This window comes from Nylanderia fulva, unplaced genomic scaffold (assembly GCF_048542155.1).
Source record: "Nylanderia fulva isolate GAGA-0341 unplaced genomic scaffold, ASM4854215v1 Scaffold1270, whole genome shotgun sequence".
NCBI lineage: Eukaryota > Metazoa > Arthropoda > Insecta > Hymenoptera > Formicidae > Nylanderia > Nylanderia fulva.
Window position 1 is genome coordinate 571 of NW_028189486.1, and position 20,792 is coordinate 21,362.

Here is a 20,792-nt window from a genome sequence, read left to right on the forward strand (position 1 = left end):
GGCGCGTGCCGCCGGAGGTGTCGCCCGCTAATCAAGGCAACACGCCGCTATCGGGCCTGGAAAAATTTCTCGCTCGCCGGCGAGAGCAACGCACCGCGAGCGAACTTGCGCCTGTTCCCGAGTTCTCGCTTGTACCGCTAACGAGCGAGCTAAATGAGATTAATTAAATGAGGACGCATCGGAAAGTTTATTCGTGCAAACACTCCGGCTTCGCTTATCGGCATCCTGCCTGCATTCGTCCACGTATCAGTCGTAGAATCTCGAAGATTGTGCATCCGACGAGTGTTAACCGGGAATTAGCAGATTATCGTAATAATCGTGTCGCGCGGTCGTGCGGAGCGTCGAAAAGTACGAAACCTTTGTCCGAAACGTATTTCCGTATCGTAGCATTATCTCCTCGTAGCGGCGCTACTCGCCGTCAAGTGCCCCGGAGGTACCGCCGGCGGGCGACGGACTTGGTGAAATCATTCTGTCGTCCGGAGGTGTCGCCCGTCCCGGAGGTGCCGTCCGTCCCATAAGTTGACGCCGGCCGTTATGTGGTGCCGCACGTATAATCACGCCCGTAACGAGCCGTCTCGGTTGCCGCGCGCGTGATTTCGCATCGGGCGAGTGTTCCGTACCGTAATCGCGGTCACCGCAGCTTGCGTGTTGCGTATCATCCGTAATAATTTGAAATATATGTCTCCGACACGTGGGTTTGAGAGACACGTTTCGAGTTAGTAATCGGACAGCGCCCTCATGTCGAGCGAGCGCCGAATAGTAAGTAACTTTCGTCCGAAACGTTTTTACGTAGCTCTCCTCGTTGCGGCGCCGTAAATCGTCGTTAAGTGTTCCGGAGGTACCGCCGGCGGTCGTCTGACTTCGAGAGATCATTCGGTCGTCCGGAGGTGCCGCCCGTCCCGGAGGTGTCGCCGGTCGGCCGCGGTTCCCGGAGGTGTCGGCCGGTCCGGAGGTGTCGCCGGTCGGCCGTGGTTCCCGGAGGTGTCGCCCGGCCCGGAGGTGCCGCCGGTCGGCCGTGGTTCCCGGAGGTGTCGCCCGGCCCGGAGGTGCCGCCCGACCCGGAGGTGCCGCCCGGCCCGGAGGTGCCGCCCGGCCCGGAGGTACCGTCGGTGCTTATACCTTATTGTCCCGGCATTTCGTTTGTTTCCTTCTTAATTAATGCTAATTATCGTTGTTTGACATTCGCCATACGGCTATCGTGATAATATTTTATCGTACAATAGGACTTTTCGATCGTTCGCTCTCCGCGACAATGTCTCGATTGAACGCGCCTTTCGGCGCTCGCGCTCGCATACGGCCGTGCGTAGGACCGTGCGTCGCCGACCGCCTGGCCGGCCGGTTGGGTACTATAAGAGATACGTCGCGCTCGGCGCGTCGAACGAGTCGAGCGAGTCCGGACGAGTCGTAAACGTACTTTCTCGAGTCTCTCGCCACTCCGGCGTGTTTCGACCGCTCTCCGTACCGTCGCCGACCGCTTGGCCGGTCGGTTGGGTACTATAAGAGGTAGGAGAGATTAATATTGTACGTGTCGCGCTCTCGACGTTGACAAACGAAGAATCGCCCGAACGGGTCGAGAACGGATTTTGTCGAGTCGCGACTCTGACACGGAGAGAACATTTATATATAAAATGTTTGATTTTGGAAACCACGAATATATAAAATAATATACGATTGTCGCAGAACGCGCCGCCGCCAAGTCTTCTCATGCTTGGAGGTTGTGTGTCTCGCGAGAACGTACGTTCGACTCTCGCGTCGTCTCGTATTCCTCTTCGCCGGGGATTACGGTGCGGCTTTTCTCGTTCGTCGCCGAACGCGCCTAAAATTAACGCACACTTATTTATTACGAGCACAGCATTGCCACGAGTCGGTGTCGCAAGACCGAATGGCTCTTATGTGGCGCGCACGCCTCTAGTGTGTTGGCCGCGCGGTTCCCTCTCGTTTCGTACGCAGCAGCGGAATCGTCGCGCTTACCGAGCATCTACTCCACGGATACGAGTTTGCGGGAAGAGTTGCTTCTTCCCGCTCGCTTTGTACGCCGTAGCGAAATCTTATTGCTGGTCGTGTGCGGTTAAACGCGTACGAACCAGACAGAACAGTCCTCGACGTCTAAGCATCGCCATCGTCGATCTAGCGTCAGGGTGAATCGCGCGGTCTCTCGAGACCGCGCATCATAACATTTGGGAGAATAAGAACACGAGTATTTTGATCTTGTGGATTTTTGAACGGTGAGGAGGAGGAAGAAGAGAGAGGCGGCGGCGTCGGGGGTTTACTCTCGCCTCCGTCGTTCTCTCGTACGCTTTACATAATAGCGTTAAACACAGCAGAGTGTCGCCGACCGGCTGAGCAAGACCGGCGGCAAATAAAATGGCACATACGAGCGTGTCGCGCGCGCGTCGGTGTTTCGGCATCGAACGCGCGCGCGCGCGAAAAAGAGCTAGCGACGAGTCTTCGGGCTCGCTCGCGAGTTACTCCCTTGCGAGTAACCGAACACGAAGCTCCCTGGTTGATCCTGCCAGTAGTCATATGCTTGTCTCAAAGATTAAGCCATGCATGTCTCAGTGCATGGCGAATTAAGGTGAAACCGCGAATGGCTCATTAAATCAATTATGGTTCTTTAGATTGTACCCACATTTACTTGGATAACTGTGGTAATTCTAGAGCTAATACATGCAAAACAGAGTCCCGACCAGTGATGGAAGGGTCGCTTTTATTAGATCAAAACCAATCGGTGGCGGGCGGCTCGCCGTTCGTCCACCGTTTATTTTGGTGACTCTGAATAACTTTGTGCTGATCGCACGGTCCTAGCACCGGCGACGCATCTTTCAAATGTTTGCCTTATCAACTGTCGATGGTAGGTTCTGCGCCTACCATGGTTGTAACGGGTAACGGGGAATCAGGGTTCGATTCCGGAGAGGGAGCCTGAGAAACGGCTACCACATCCAAGGAAGGCAGCAGGCGCGCAAATTACCCACTCCCGGCACGGGGAGGTAGTGACGAAAAATAACGATACGGGACTCATCCGAGGCCCCGTAATCGGAATGAGTACACTTTAAATCCTTTAACGAGGATCCATTGGAGGGCAAGTCTGGTGCCAACAGCCGCGGTAATTCCAGCTCCAATAGCGTATATTAAAGTTGTTGCGGTTAAAAAGCTCGTAGTGGAATCTGTGTCGCACACCGTCGGTTCACCGCTCGCGGTGTTTAACTGGCGTGATGTGGGACGTCCTACCGGTGGGCTTAGCCTCGCGAGGGGCGGCCCAACTAATATCCCGTCGCGGTGCTCTTTACTGAGTGTCGAGTCGGGCCGGTACGTTTACTTTGAACAAATTAGAATGCTTAAAGCAGGCTACCTTCGCCTGAATACTGCGTGCATGGAATAATGGAATAGGACCTCGGTTCTATTTTGTTGGTTTTCGGAACCCCGAGGTAATGATTAATAGGGACAGATGGGGGCATTCGTATTGCGACGTTAGAGGTGAAATTCTTGGATCGTCGCAAGACGGACAGAAGCGAAAGCATTTGCCAAAAATGTTTTCATTAATCAAGAACGAAAGTTAGAGATTCGAAGGCGATCAGATACCGCCCTAGTTCTAACCATAAACGATGCCAGCTGGCGATCCGCCGAAGTTCCTCCGATGACTCGGCGGGCAGCTTCCGGGAAACCAAAGCTTTTGGGTTCCGGGGGAAATATGGTTGCAAAGCTGAAACTTAAAGGAATTGACGGAAGGGCACCACCAGGAGTGGAGCCTGCGGCTTAATTTGACTCAACACGGGAAACCTCACCAGGCCCAGACACCGGAAGGATTGACAGATTGATAGCTCTTTCTTGATTCGGTGGGTGGTGGTGCATGGCCGTTCTTAGTTGGTGGAGCGATTTGTCTGGTTAATTCCGATAACGAACGAGACTCTAGCCTGCTAAATAGGCGTACACTATGGTATCGCGGAACTTTTGAAAGAAAATCTGCCCGATTTTTTAGAAGAAGTGCCACTATTTGAAAGAAATAAAATGTTCTTTCAACAAGACGGTGCTTGACCACACAACGCCAGGATTGTAACAAACTACTTGAACGAGCAGTGTTCGAGATTCGAACGGTAATAACCCGCGGACTAGAAAGCGTTAAAATATTCATGCATCTCGATCATGCCTCATGCAGCATGCATATAATTTATTAATTAATATCGTGGTCTAACATGCGTATTTTAAATTATATTTAAATTAGCGCTCGGCCGCGAGAGTATACGGATACTCCGCGCCTTCGAAAACAAGCGCTTAAAACAGTCTAAATTGTAAACACCGCTGTCGCGCGAGAGGAGAGAAAAACAAGTAAATAATTACAGTAAACGTTCCTTCACCCTTAATATCACAATAGAACGACAGCAAATGTACTCGAATATTCTAGAATTACAAGGCGTATATAAGCCTCCTCTCTCGCGACCGCGGCGCTTTTTCCGATTGCTCATCGCGAATAAAGTGTGTTCATACGATAAAGATTGCTTGATTCTGAATAACTATAATTAAATTTCGATATTATGTGAATTGTAAGAATTTATATTTCAATAATTATACTGAAGAAGACCGCGTGCGGTCGAAACGTTTATAGAATGATTGTAATTTGCGTTAGTTTTAATATAATGACTGTAGTTTTATAATTTATACATGTAATAAATGGTAGTTGACTGAACATCTCGGATATTCAGCTCGATAAGTTGGCCTTATATTTATCACTTTGTTTTCAATATACGAGCGACAATTGTATTAATTTATTTTTAATATACGCTGGCCTTACAATGCGTCAATTTAACACAAAACGGACTGATTACTATTTTAATTTTAATTTTATTCATAGAGTTTTTGGAAGAATAACCGCAGATTATTTTAAACAATGGATTAATGCGAATTACTTGTTAATAAGAGCGAGAGCAAAATTGGAATTTTTAAGAAATTGTAAAAATGGCGATATTTTCCTACACATTTGGAAGGTTTTTGCCGCATTAAATTTAACGTTTTTCATCACAGATCGATCAGAAGACTAGATAGTATGTTGTACAAATTCAAAACAAATGCGATGAGCATTGAAATCTTTGATTTGCATAGACAGGTAGAGTCATTACAAAATAGGATTTTTCATCTCACCAGCGGGTTATTTAATCGTTTACCTGTACTCGCGTGGAATAGAATTTTCGAACATCATAACATTGCTTTTAAAAATTGCCACAACAGATTGGTTACTGCACACGAAAAGAAATTCAATTGGCTTAAGAAAAAACAACACTATAAGTATATCAACAGCATCAAACCTATAGATATACATTGTTCTTTACATTTTGAAACTTCACAACCGACGAAAATATCACAAAATTCTCTCAGGGCAATCACTAATGATGCCAAGGAGATCAATATACACATAGAAGCCAATAAATTTCTCAATGATACAATTAACCCTTTGGAAAATACTAATAAAAAATGGTTTGTTAATCTTTCCAACACAGACATTCCGCCTAACGTTTCTAATCTGTTGCAAATGGGTGATAAATTCTGTCTTCCGAATATTAGTAAAAAAACAGCGATACATGAATTCATCAAGGACATAGAGAGTAATAGCAAACGAAATAATATTAATAATCTCACAACAATCAGAAATATCGCGGTTCCAAAATTTGCACAACTTCTGAACACGAAGGATAAAAATGACGTAAGTCAACAAAAATTACTTGGTGCACACAGAGATTTAATAAAATTTTGTAAAGACAATCCGAATGTTCTATTCACACGCGCGGACAAGGGTAATGCTACGGTGGCAATGGAAAGATCTCATTATATTAACAAAATGGAAAACGTTTTAAAAGATGTCAACACTTACACTATTGTTAAAAAAAATCCGTGCAAAAAAATAGAGAACGATTTGAATGATTTGTTGAAGAGATGGCTTAAGGAAGATTATATTTCAAAAAACGAATATTATAAATTACGTTGTAGTGATTCTCTCCTTCCAAAAGCGTATGGATTACCTAAAATCCATAAGGAAAACTATCCAGTTAGAATCATAGTTTCATCGGTTGATACAGCTCTATACTCGCTGGCTTCGTTTTTACAAAACACCTTACGAACTAGTCTACCCAAAGCGAAAAGTCATATTAATAATAGTTTTGATTTGTACAGCATATTGTCTGGTAAAAAGATTGATGAGAATGATAGGATGTTTTCCTTGGATGTGGTGTCTTTGTTTACGAACGTTCCTCTGGATCTTGCGATTGACGGTATTAACGATAGATGGGATCACATTGGAATAAATACTAAAATACCGAAAAACGAATTTTTGGGGGGTATAAAATTCATATTGACTTCTACATATTTTACATTTGATGACATAATTTATAAACAGACGTTTGGGACCCCTATGGGGTCACCGTTATCACCAATTATTGCAGACCTGGTTATGCAAGATCTTGAGGATACAGTTCTCAAAGCGTTGAATTTGGAATGTTTGTTTTATTTTCGTTATGTGGATGACATAATAGTGGCCACCTCTATGACTAATATGACTCAGATTGTGAATAATTTTAACAACTATCATGAAAGACTTAAATTCACGGTCGAACAAGAGGTTAACCATAGCTTGAATTTCTTAGATTTATCACTTAAAATTATTAATAACAAAATATATATAGACTGGTATCAAAAAGAAACCTTCTCAGGAAGGACGTTATCATTTTATTCAAACCACCCACTATGCCACAAAATAGGAATAATATATAACCTTGTAGACAGATGTCTATTGCTATCACATCCACTATTTTTTAATAAAAATTTGGAGTTAATTATTAATATACTCAGAAGCAATGGTTACCCTCTTGATCTGATTTTTAAAAAAATTAATCATCGGATAGAACACATCATATCTAAGGGGAGCATTATAGAGAGACAGGCCAACATAGAAAGAACAAAAAGTATAAGAAATGACTCGGTCAATAAAAAATTCTTTGTCATTCCGTATATAGATGGGATCTCAGAAATGATTGTTTCCTCGGTAAAAAATAAAAATTGTATGGTAGGGTATAGATGTCTCAACAAACTGGATAATATTATTAAAGCGCAGAAAGATAAAACTAAACATCCATGCAATTCGAATGTGGTTTATAAGATCAGTTGCAATAATTGTAATGCATCTTATGTAGGCCAAACAAAGAGGCAATTGCAGACGCGAATAAAAGAACATAAAAATAATATTAGGTTGGACTCAACGAAACATTCAGTAATTTCTGAACACATAATAAATGAACATCATACTTTTAATTGGGACAATGTTAAGATCATGGACAACGAAAATAATTATTATAAAAGACTCATTTCTGAGATGCTACATATCAAGGAACAAAAAAATGGACTAAATTTAAACAAAGATACTGAGTTACTTAGCGAGTCGTATTTTGATATTTTGGATATATTAGCGAACAAGAAATAATAATAGGACAAATAGGACATTAACGAGTAAAACATAGATATTAGATCATATATAAACACGCACGCTCTCCGATCAAGTAGAGTTTAAAATGAGCTGTCTTTCTGTATTGTTGGTTTGTTATGTGTCATCCTTAATAACTGTTAATAAGTAGCAAAATTATCAAGAAGAACGATGATAGGTAAGCATACTACCAATTGTAGGGGATACATATTATAATTTGGACATGCGTTGATCGGTAATTTTTTATAAATCGCAGCGCCTACGGAACGGGTTAATTTCTCGCATATTAACGATGAAACTATCCGAGATCTGAACAAAATCAGGGATCATATCGAGGCGAACATTGTTGGACAGGACGGATTGAAACACGCGTTAATTACTCAAAAACTCTTGATTCTGAATAACTATAATTAAATTTCGATATTATGTGAATTGCAAGAATTTATATTTCAATAATTATACTGAAGAAGACCGCGTGCGGTCGAAACGTTTATAGAATGATTGTAATTTGCGTTAGTTTTAATATAATGACTGTAGTTTTATAATTTATACATGTAATAAATGGTAGTTGACTGAACATCTCGAATATTCAGCTCGATAAGTTGGCCTTATATTTATCACTTTGTTTTCAATATACGAGCGACAATTGTATTAATTTATTGCTTGTCTTTGTCTAATTCATTACCGTTGCTTGCGGACACTTAGTAATTTACGACTCGGCTAATTCTCTCGGTAAATTCGGTGCGGTATATTAATTGTAATTTTTGTTAATAGTTTATATAAATATATTTTTTTTGTGAACGTTACGCGTGTGTCGAGTGTTGTGTCTATTTCTCGGTCTCGCTTCCGACCACGTCCTATCCATCTTTCCGTCGCGCACATTTTTTGGTCCTTCGAGCCGGATTCCTCCGGAACCTCCTGTGAATCCGGTGCCACGAAAGCGATTGTGATTGAGTGTCGGTGACCAGTGCTTCTGGAACAGAGAAATCTTTTTAGAAATGACAGACACGAAGGCGATCATTGCCACCGCCACGGTGCTGTACGGCAAGATCTCGCGCGCGTTCGAGAACCTGCGGAAGCTCGGCGAGGCCAATATGACCCTCGGCGCGGTGGAGGCCCGGCTTCAAAATCTCGAGAAGCTATGGGATAAATTCGACGCTCTTAATGATACGTTAGCCGATCTGGTTGACGAAATAAAGCATGAGGTCTACGCTAAACAGGACATCCCGTCCTTAGGCGAGGAAGCTTACCTGCTGAACAAGGGTCTCATGCTCGATCTGAAGAGCGCTCTCCAGCTGCAGCTACAGGCAGCCAGCTCTACCGCGGCCGCGACAACTAGTCCCGCTCCTCGGACAGCGCTTCCAAAAATCCAACCGCCTACCTTCGCCGGGAAATACGAGGATTGGCCTTCATTCCGGGATCTGTTCCAATCCCTCATCGGCCGGAATCAGGCAGCAAAACCTGTGGAGAAGTTACACTACTTAAAACTTTGTGTGAAGGGTGACGCCGATCTGCTGATTCGTAACCTCAGCACCACAGAAGACAACTATGAAATCGCCTGGAAAACTCTAAGCGATTGTTACGAGAACAAAAGATTGCTGACTTGTAATTATCTGAATAATTTCTTAGCGTTGACCAAGATGAAAAGCGAATCCGCCGCTGAATTGAGGAGGCTTTTCCATGGAGTAAAAACAACTGTCAGCTCCCTGAAGAGCATAGACCGACCGATAGACCGCACGGAGGATTTCTTCGTCCACCTCGTCGTAGAGCTCCTCGACAGCCGCTCTAGGCGAGAATGGGAGAGTGATATAAGTCACACCACGAGTCCGCCAAGCTACGCCTCGCTTGAGGCCTTCATAGAACGTCGGCTCCATACGTTGGAGGCGCTGTTTCCGGCCAGGAACGATAGCAGCAGCTCCAGCACTACGAAATCAACGAGGAGCCACCACGTCAAAGGCCAAAATCCAAAAGAGAAGTCCAGAAACCGGTGCTCCATCTGCCAGGGGGACCACTTTGTTATGTTCTGCGGCGACTATAAGGATAAGACGGCGATGGCGCGTAAGCAGCTCGTCCGTGAGCATAAGCTCTGCTCAAACTGCCTTGGCCGGCATCAATCTTCCGAGTGCTCTTCGAAGAAGACGTGTACAGCGTGTGGCAGTCGACATCACTCCTCGCTTCACGATGCATTCCGGGAAGCCGAGGCCGCCACGACGTCTCACGTGGCTCAAGGCGCAGACTCTTCCTCCGCAACGGTGCTGCTCGCTACGGCTAGGGTCCGCGTCCTCGACTGCCACGGAAGCTGGCAGTCCGCTCGCGCTCTGATCGACCAGGGCTCCGAATCCTCCATCATTTCGGAGCGATTAGCGCAGCGCTTACGACTCCCTAGAAAAGCAGCCGCCGTTAGTGTCTATGGAGTCGGAGAGAAAAGGACCGGAGTGACAAAGGGGAAGGTGAGACTTACCCTGCAGTCGCGCAGAGGGGAATCGCCCACCTTCGTCAACGCTTTGGTGCTGCCGAAGTTGACGCTGTTTTCCGGAGGATGCCGCAGCAGTAGACAAACCTGGACCCATCTGGAGGACCTGGAGCTCGCCGATCCGGAATTCTGCTCCTCGGACCCCGTCGACATCCTACTGGAAGCCGACGTATATGGGACCATCATCCGTCAGGGTCTACGAAAAGGAGGTTCTAAGGATCCAGTAGCTCAACAAACCTCGTTGGGCTGGATTCTCTCAGGTACAGTTAGCTCGACGGCGCCCAGCCAACACATCTCCGCTCATCACTGCCAAATCGAGGAGGACATCACCTGCTTGGTGCGGCGGTTCTGGGAGCAGGAGGAAGGCCATCTCCGACCCTCACCAAGGCGGAACTAGAGTGCGAGGAGCACTACCGCCGTCATCACTCGCGCTCTCCTGACGGCAGGTACATAGTGCGGCTGCCAACGATCGAGCCTCTCCCGGATCTGTCTGGGACTCGTCGCGTCGCCAGTCGTGCTCTGCAACAGACGGAGAAAAGGTTAGAGAAAGATGCCGACTTTAAGGACATGTACGTAGAGTTCATGCAAAAGTACAAGGAACTGCGACATATGATGCTTGCACCAGCGCCAGCTGAGCCACAACGAGGTACCTGTTACCTGCCGCATCACGGGGTCCTGCGTCCGGACAGCACTTTGTCACGTCCGGCTTCATTACTATGTCCGGGTATGTAAATTTTTTTCCATCTATAAGAAATAAATCCTAAAACTATCAAACATTATTTGAAAAACGCGCCAAAGCCGGCCATGACGCTTAACTCCGCCTAGAAACTAAGCGTGGCGCTTCGTAGCGCCTAAGGGTCTCCCACCACGGTGAGAGCCCCTACTCCGGAGAGTTCCCCCTCTCCAGGCCGCCGCAGGCCCGAGCCGCCGAAACGAAGGACCTCAGAACAGTCCCGAATTTCGTCAGTTCTCTGCGCGACACCGAACAGTACAGTCGCACTTCTAAATTCTAACTCTGAGTCCAAATTCTAACTCTAATTCTAAAATTCTAACTCTAAGTATAATATCCTAACTCTAAAATCTAAATTCTAAGTCTAAGTCTAAATTCTAAGTTCTAGTTTCAAATCCTGTACTACTATACGAATAAATCAGTGTATTCATGTGTGAAACTAGTGTTCAGTACTCCTCAAAACTTCCACTCCCGTGATAAAATACGACAGCGTTTAAATTTGTCATACGGCATTTGAATTCAGAATAATTTAAACTGTTTTGGAGCGGACCACCGCTCATCACAGTTAGAATTAACATTCTCAGCATTTGCCAAAATAAGGAATTGATAGTGAGGTCCGCCGCATATCAACTCTCCTTATTTGAGTAATCATTCAGAGGATGCATCAAATTCAATATGCCTAAGACGCGACGCGCGGGAAGGAAGAATCAACTACGAAAACTAAACCGACTCTATCGTGAATCAGCGACCGAGGAATACTCTCAATTTCTCGGAGTGGAGTATCAGGCCGATCCTGAATACGAGGACATTTTCAACAATAAAAATAATAAGAGCGACGAACTCCTACAGTGGAAGTGCATACCAATAACGTTCCAACCACGACGCCTGCCGCCGCCAAACATCCCAGTGAACGACCCTCGCCGCACGCACTACCTCCAAGTACGAGCCGACACGATCAAGAAAGTGCTACTAAAGGTAAGTGAAATTCATGTTAACCTGAGGAATCGCGCGTGTTAGCAAATTCAGAGACGGTTTTACCACGTGGAAGAGAACATTCTAGAAAAAGCTCCGACGCATTTTTCCTCTTTTCCATCGTCACTGCGGAAGCTATAAAAAAAGGGTCAGGCTATAAAACTAGGGTCGTCCACTGCACACGGTACAACTCTCGAACTTCTAACACGGAAAAACGCAAATAATTCAATCTCTTAAAAATCTTCGTGTCTCAAGAAATAACTTCGTAAATCCGTACAACAAAGTAGTCATTTAAACAATAAACTATTAAGAACACTCTCGATGTACCAACAGTATACCGACGTACGTTCTTTTATCGACGATCTTACCAACGATTTACCACCGGCTTATACCGACGGCCTTTACCGACGATCGTTACCGATAGTTGCCGACGTTATATCGACGCCACATCGACTCACTTTACCGACATTTACCGACCTCTCGACAACGCCCGGTCTCATCAACCATCTACGAGCGAACAACGCATGATCTTTTAATACAACTAACGTGGCAAGTATAGATGTGCCCAATCCCCTTTAGAGGTGTAACCCCTCTTCCAGGAGTTAATCTCCTAATACCTCTCGAGCCTCCTGTATTACTGTCAAGTCGGTATCGGGTACATCCATTTTGAAACTAAAGCCGCTCTTTGTCTTTCATGCTTCGCCGCGTTACCTCGAACTTCTCAATTGTTCTGGACGCGGATCCGGAAACATAGCCTAACCATAGGTGGATTATTAGTTGGGATAGTTTGCGGAACTTGCAGCAACCGCCTCACCCTCTCACGGGCGGGTGACCTATGCGAACTTTGCGAGTCTGTATACGAAGACTACTCGCGTAACCCAGATAGCGTCCCGGCGAGGATAGAAGACGGAACCACGATCATAACTGTAGAATTACAGATAGGCTCCACGCCGTAACTGCTACTTTAAGGGTAACACATTCTTTCCCTTTCCTCCGCATCGTGCAACCTTTGTCGGAAAACCCTTCGTCGTGGGTATCCCCGGAAAAATTTCCGTAATACGACGTTGTCTCGCGCAATAGTTCGAGTACGTGCAACGCGAATCATACACTCGCGAATAACACGCCGCGACTGCGAACGGGACGTAACAAAATTGGTGACAGCGGTGGGATCCGTAATTTCCGAGCTATGGTTGACACGCGCCGGAAACAAGGAGAAAGGGAAGATTCGGTAGAAAAGGAGGGAACGAGGAAAGAGTTTTCCGAAGCAGAGTTAGCTGAAATTCAGTTGAAACTAAAACAACGAGAAACCGAGTTAGCCGAAAACTCAGACTAGACTAAAGACTAGGGAAGCCGCGTTAAGGTCTTCTAAAGAAAATAGTTTTGAAAGACGAAGCCAGCCTACCTAACCGACCAACGTAAAAAGCAGGATAAGAGAGAGCGCGAGTTGGAAACCCTTAGAGAAATTAATCGCCAAAAAAAACGTCGGAAGACGCCGCTCCTCGAGAATGACGGCGTCGTTAAAAGATAGCATCCTCGCTGAAATGGAGGAATTGCGCGGGTAAGTAGGCTCGTCTCCGCAGAGAGACCAGTCCGTCTCTACGGCTCTCTGGGACAACCCTTATTGTTCCACTCGACGGATTCAAACGGGCAACCCGGCTTCACATATGGAGTCGCTCAACTTCCCCAAGGTCTCATTTCGCGACAGCAACGGAACTTTTACCTTTTTCGACGGATTCTAACGTACCACCTAGGGCAATTCACGCGAGCATGTCGTCGGCTCGGAAATCCTTCCTCCTTTCTCGGAGCGGAACCTCCCTGCTCTGCCTTAAAACTCAACTTCGTGGACGCGCCTATTACGCCGTCGAGGACAAACCTTGCGAAAGTGTCGTACAATTAAAGATCCTACTCAATAACGCTTTTGGCTCCGCGAAAACAATCGATCAATATAAAGGAGAACTAGTACGGTGTACTTGAACCACCACGAGCATATGTTAGATTACATTAGTGTGTTAAGGAACTCAGATCCGCGATCCTAGATGCCAAGCGCCGTACAACGGGAAATGTGAACGACGAAATTGCTCTCGAAATCGACGAACTCACGGCACGATCATTCTGTGACGGTCTACCTCTTCAGTACAGACTGCAGATGGATAGACGCCTTTTCTCCGTACCGTTTGAGGCATTTGCAAGGGCAAAGGAATTGAAAAGGAGAGGAGCTGGACGAGTCGAAAATAAGCCGCGCGCCCGTCGCGAAACCGGGGACCCCCCACAATAATATACAGCCAGGCGAAAAAATGATATTCCCGGAAATGGAAATTTTTCGAGAGCGTATCCAAATTTAATTTATCGGAAAATTACCGAGACCCCTGAAACGCGAAAAAGGGGTCCCCCTACAACACAGACGGAAAACATAATAACGGAACCAAAAATGCTTTTTCGTCAAAGACCCCCTTTAACAAAGGGTGTCGCTTTTGTAAAAAAATGGACACGAAATGGGAGGTAGAAAGCAAATAAAAATAACCGGGGAAAAATGAGAGGGGAAAAGCATCGAGCCCTGGGGGAAAGGTGGGTCCCCTCACCAAGGGTTCTCCCCAAACGCCCCGTCCGAAAAATTAGTGAAGGAACAAACCCGGGAAACCAAAATCGCAACAAAATTTACCCGGTCATTCACCGCGCCCACCGTCCCCTTTAATTTGTGACGGACTTTTACAAGAAACAACATTATGATAGATCGGGGGCGCCCCTAATCTCTAAATTCAAAATCTCACCCCGGGTTTAAAAATCCGTCAAATGAACTTTTTTTTACCTTGGGGGTATAACAAAGGGAAAAGATAAAAACACCGGGTCCCCGAAATGGTACAGGGGTTTATCCCCTTACCCCCACGCGGTAAAAAATTTCCCCAACCCTTTAAAGAAGGGATCCTGGACCGACTTCCTCCAAGAGCTAGCAGCTTAACCCCAAGAGGGTCGTGTCTGGCAAATATTCAAATTTTTTTCTCACACGCAAAATATATATTTCCCGCCGATCGCGCTCAACGTTCTAGTCAACGTAAAAAAACCCCCGTCGCAGTAGGATACGCCCCGGTCTTAGCGTTTCAAAAACGATCCCGGGAAGCGATAGTCACAAATCACGGGGGAAGGGGCATACCTCCACGAAATCAATGCAGTGATACAGCCCGCGAGATGGTCCCTACGATAGACCCCAGAAATAGAAAAATCTCTAGGGGAAAGGGAATCGATGAAAACATTGGGTCATCAACCAAATCCTTTTTTTCCTAAACCCACAGAGTTTCCTCTGTCGAACAGAAATCCACTATCCGGGATCCCTTCGCTCGACCATCTAAACAAAAAAGAAATTTAACCTGTAAAACCCCTAATAGAAAACGTACGCGACTTGTTCACGCCAAACAAGAAGCTGGGGGTTACGGGTTTGCATCTCACAAAATTACGCCCACCGCGATCAACCCATACATACCAACAATATGTTTCCCTCAACCACCAAAAAAAAAAAAAATTTGAAAAGAAAATAAAAAATTATAAACAACGAAAATTTAAAAACATTGGGAAAATCCCGTTAATTCCCCTTTGTGGAAGCCCCCTAAGAAACCCTTTGAAGGGAAAAAAAGCGTTGGAGAAGGGCGTGGATACCACAAACAAAAGCGTGGGGGAGCGTTCCCTTCCCAAACAACAAAAATTTCTCGATACTAGGCAGCGCAAAATACTTTAGTGTTTTCGACCCGGCCCGGGTTCCCACCAAATTACCGATGCACGGTCCACGCGCAAAAAACTGCATTCTCGACACCCAGGGACATTACGGTTAAAGCAAATGCGTTCGCTTAAAAAAAGCCCCAGGACTTTTTTTCCAACGACCAGATCGGTTTAGGGGATACAAGGGAATCAAAAACCTTTTCGTTTATCCGACGATTCTATTGTAGCCAGCCACCCGGGGAAACGAAATCAAGTCAAAAAAATAGCCGAGAGATTAGGGGCGGAAACTTGAAGCTCCAACCGCAAATGGGTTTTTTTGCGCAGGAAAGTCGGATTTTTGGGCCACATAATTAGCAGCGAGGGGGTAAACCAGACCCTCTAAATAATGCGGTAAAGGAAATTCCCCCCGGCCCCCAAACGCGAAAAAATTAAAAAATTTCCTTGGGCCTTGCTGGTACTATCTAGATTTACCCGGGTTTTTTAAAACAGGGCCCCTTACAGACTTGCAAAGAAGAAAAAGCATTTTTTTGGGAAAACGACCAAAAAAAAGGGTTTTACAAACCCCGGACGCATATGCTTAAGCCCTTCCCCCAATTCCGATTTTACGCGACCTTTGCGTCAAACAGACGCTTCCGGTTACGCTATGGAGGGGTCTTAGCCAGGGGGGAAATCGGCAAAGACCTACCATTACTTACTTGTCTTTTGGGAATAGGAGAAAAAAAATATTAACAATCGAAAAAAGGGAAATATATTGTCTATTTTCGTCAAAATTCCGTCCTTATATATGGACGAAAATTTACACTAGTTTCGGACCCTGACCGTGGTTTGGGGTGCTTTCCTTAAAGGGCCCCCCCCTCACGGGGTCCCGAGGCGCTTAAAAATTTTCGGAATTACGAAATAGCGTAGTTAAAAAGCCGGGAAAAAAAAAAACGATAACGCCGATGCACTTTCCCGAAAACCCAATCCAAACCCGCTACCAAAAGGAAAGCAAACCACCTTTTAACAAAACCCCAGAATCTCCAGTTCCGGGAATCACTATTTAACCCAAAAAAAAGGGCGATCCCTCGAAAGCCGCAACAAATCAAATCGTCGCAGCAAAAAGGAAAGCGACGATACGAGCCCCCCCAAACCGCGATCTTCTAACAAAAACCATATCAACAACGAGTATTTAAAAATGACGAAACCGGGAAAAAGCGAACGAAGCGACAAAAAGTTCCGATCCACGACACACCCCCATTTTCGAAATATAAATATCGATTCGTGCAAAGAAAATAAAAAACGGGCCGCAAGTTATATCACCAGATAATTTCGTCACGCGTAAAGGGTAAAACCCAGCTTTTTTTCACACAACAGGGATACCAATGACCTGGGGTCGCATGCTAAAAAGAACAAATCTTTGCCCCTGATTGAGGACAGTCTAGCCAGGGGAAAAAAACCCCGACGGAAATCGCCCAAATTTAAAACGTTATCGCAAAGAACGCGAATGGGAATTCCGAAAAAGAATACTACAGAAACATTACAAACGCTGTTTGGGTGTCGTAGAGAATTGGGAAATGTTTCTATCTCATTACAGAGGCGATATCGAAAAACCCCCTGGAACGCGGGGAAATCTTATAAAAGCCATTCTAAGCGAAAATTTAAAGTAAAAATATTTATTGTTAAAAAAAATCTATTCCCAAAAAAAACCCAGAGAGAAAACATTTTCGCCGAAAATCAAACGCGATCGGTGGCCTAAAGGCACACAAAAAATACCCAAGTATAAAAAACGCTACCAAAGGGAAAGGGATGAAAATGACATTTAAATTTTTAAAAAAAAAGTCGCCCTTGCCCCTAAAAAAAAATTTTCCGCGTAAAAACCAAAAACCAGGTTCTAACGGGCCCCGGGACAGCCTTCGATAAAATTCGAAAGGACATTTTGGGGCCGTTTCCCGTACACGGGCTAATAACAAATATAATTTTCCATACAAGATCTTTTAACAAAATATCCTTGCAATCCCCGCAAAACCCCCAACCGATCGACGTAGTGACGCGTTCACCAATAACTAATAGCGTCTTTGGACGCCAAAAAATATTCAAAAGATCAGGGATGCATTTTCTAAATAGCCTAATGCGTAACATAGCAAAAAGGTTTAAAATTAAGCCTTCAAAAGCGGCTTCCCCCGCAACTAATGGGTCAATAGAGCGATCCACCATGCTTGTGGGAATCTTAAAAACTACGTGATAGAAAAATGATGGGACAAAAAACTTAAAAACTAGCGTCATTTTTTTTTAATCTAGCGTACACGAAGGGGCGCGATATACCCCCCTGAATTAGTCTTTGGGGGGATAGCCAAGTTGCCTTCCAATTCCCCGATGGGTCGCCGACGTTTCGGGCGAGGTTTCGCAATTATCTTTCCCAAAACCTTTTTTAAAAACTGAGTGACGCCCAAACCGTCGCCCCGGAAACCCTTAAAGGTAAAAAAAGGTCAAAGGTTCTACGACCCCCGAGTTAACCCCCCATTTTTAAGCGGGAAACCCACGGTATTTAAAAGAACCAAAAAAGGCAAAAATTAAGCAATAAAACCCGGCCCTATAAATCATTGTCTCTTTAAAAACTAACGTTAATTACCCTAAGGAAAAAAGAAAAAAATTTTACACGAGCAAGCTAAAATTCCCCCAAAGACCCTATCGGGGAAACCCCAATCCGGGCCCCGACCAATCTTGGAGAATCGGCGGAGGACCCGGGCCCTAATCGAGAACCTCAGAGAATGAAAACCTACGTTATCCTAATGCAGTTTTCGCTGTTACAATCCTCGACGGGAAAAAAAAAGGTTATGACGCGGAAGGGGATGGGCTAAAATTAATCACTATCCCTCACGGAATGGGAAAAGAAACCCAATAACATTTAAGCGGCAAAGAAGAAAATAAAACAAATGCTAAAACGACGAATTCACCACACCATCGGACTCCAAGTAAAGGTTTTAAATCGATCGAACCATCTACTACTGGGGATGCACTCACTGTTCCTTTGGGGCACAAAGGAAGCGCGAATAAATCCGGAAGACGGCAAAAAATGCAGAAAAATATACACCCCGGAATATATTCCGGGAAAAAAACGGCCTCATCACGGAATCAAGGTGAATACCACAACCACCGTAGTTGACCCGCAGGAACCCCCAAACCGAGGAACTGCTTCGGAAATCCTTTCAGCGACCCCTTTGGCACTTTTGGGAAAAAGTGGTCGTTCAAGCATCTAAAAAATTTTCCCCCCCCGAAGCTGAGTCCCCCTCAGACTAGCACCAAGAAGAATTTACCCTCCGGTGCTCGAGTCCCGTAGCTAAGGAGAAAGCAACGACGCAGAGGCCTCAACCCCATATTGGACGGGCGTACCCCGCGATAACGCCACTTCAATCGCACGACGTTCTTACCAAGGCTGCGCAAAAGCCTTACTAAACCCACACAGAGGGGAACACGACATCTAACGGGCACCACGAAGAAAAACTTTTGCTTTGCCGAAAAACGGAAATAAATTGGCGGTACAGAATTTTTTAGGAGGGGCATCCCAAACTCCATACTCGGAACTCAAACCCGGAATTTCGTTTTAAGGGCCACCCAAGCCCCAAACGAAAACCCGTATATTTTCCCACTAAATTTCCAAAATTATTTAGTGGAAAAACACTTGAAAACACAATTACCAATTTATCAAAAATAATGGAAAAAAAATGTGTTTAGAGAGACAAATTTTACAAAACGCCCTTCCTCGCCAGCTCGCCCCGGCGAAATGGCGCATCGAATCAGAAGGCACCCGGTACCCCGCCATCGGCAGGCGAAGTCCTCCCATTTGATCAAATGCTACCGGGAGGCCGAGTACGCAAACGAAAGATGCTACAACGAACTCCCCCTCCCCCACCAAAAAAATCCCCCTTTGTTGCCAAGATCAAGGGCTACCAAAACAGGAACACCCCGGGGTTGCCACGAACTATTCCAGCTTTTAAGTACAAAAACGGTACCGTTTAACCCAAGCCAGGGGGAAACAAGGCGCCGCGATATTCAACCTAACCAAAAAACAATGGAATACGTCAGTCCAGATTCACTCCCCCAGCGGTCTTAAACCCGGAAAACCTGATCGTTTCGGACCACATTTTGTTCCCATGGAGGGGAAAACCTCATCTCAATCAAGTGCTAGAGGACAATGGGCAAAAGTCCCGCGGGAAGCCCTCAGCTAAACCTTTTGGCGAAAAAAACCCCCGACCGCTAGCAGAAAAAACGGGGGCCCGCTTGGGAAAGGGTTTGTAAGTTTTGGCCGCAAGGGCGGAATCCTCGGATATTCGTCATCCGTGTCGCCAAAAAAATTATCGACACATGATACATGGTACGCACCCATTTCCCTTATGGATGGGTTTTGGGACCTTTGGGGGGCCCCTTTTGGGCCCATAACAAAAGTTTTATGCACCCGGAAAACCGCGGCGAGAACCCGGGCAACGGAGGAGTAAACCCCTAAAACCCCCTTCGAGACGAAATTTTTTGCACCCCCAAGAAAAAATCCAAAGTAAGTGCCAAGACTACAAAGAACTGCGCACTCCTCAAGAAGGGGTATAATCTTATAAGTTTTTAAAAAAAATTAAATTTTTAAAATTCACACTAAGATCGGAAAACGTTGGAACTGGTCCAACATTTCTTCTAAGGGGGGAGGTGTCCCCTCCGGGCCCTTCATGTCCGGGTATTAAAATTTTTTTTCCCTCTATAAAAAAAATCCTAAAATATCAAACTTATTTTAAAAACGCGCCAAAGCCCCCCTGACGCTTAATCCGCGAACATTTTTCGTGGTACTTCCCGGGGGCGCTCCCCCCACGGGGGCTGCCAGATTTATTTCATGAACCGGGGACTTTTCCAAACCCTTTCGCTGTGGGAAAAAACCCCCCCGCGGTTTTTTCTAGACACTACCTGCGCGTCACGAACCCCTGCCTCACCACCCTTTGCGATGGTCAATCGGGCCCCCTTTGGGGGCAGACTTCAATACGCTTGTTCCGCATCGACGCGCCATCCCTTTGCTGTAAAAAAGCCCCCCCAACTTTACGGCTAGGGGCGTCATGCCGCAGGTGTGGTGTCCCCCTTCACCTTCCTGTCTCTGCCGGACGCCAAACCCTGGAAGCACTCCGGTTTTCCGCGTGATCTCGAGCCCATTTCGCTAAAGGCGTATGAAGCGTGTCAAGTTCTCCTGCCGACCTCTCTGGTAGAGCCGGAGCACAATGTCGTCGCGTAGCCCAGCGCATGATAAGCCGTTACCCAACCGTAGCCAACGTCCTCCGAGAGAATTCCTAGTGCCTCTATCTACGACCAGATTGAACAGCAGGGGCGACAACGGTCACCCTGTCTCACGCCACGGCCATCATGATGGCCGACACTTCCTCAGCGCTGACCCCCGCAACTCGGTCAGCGCATTCGAATAGACCCCACGTACCCCTTTT

General features: G+C 45.8%; 1 protein-coding gene and 1 pseudogene across 1 annotated transcript; both read left to right on the plus strand.

Moving 5' to 3' along the window:
• The first annotated feature begins 2,499 nt into the window (after nt 1–2,499).
• Nucleotides 2,500–3,680, plus strand: LOC146724521 (small subunit ribosomal RNA; annotated as a pseudogene).
• A 4,780-nt stretch (nt 3,681–8,460) lies between these two features.
• On the plus strand, nt 8,461–10,332 carry LOC146724522 (uncharacterized). The gene has a single exon (XM_085479681.1). The coding sequence runs from the start codon at nt 8,461–8,463 to the stop codon at nt 10,330–10,332; it is 1,872 nt and encodes a 623-aa protein (XP_085335807.1).
• The last annotated feature ends 10,460 nt before the right edge of the window (nt 10,333–20,792 follow it).

Coding starts and splice junctions, on each gene's coding strand:
- LOC146724522 (XM_085479681.1), top strand. CDS start 8,461: ATGACAGACACGAAGGCGATCATTGCCACCGCCACGGTGCTGTACGGC.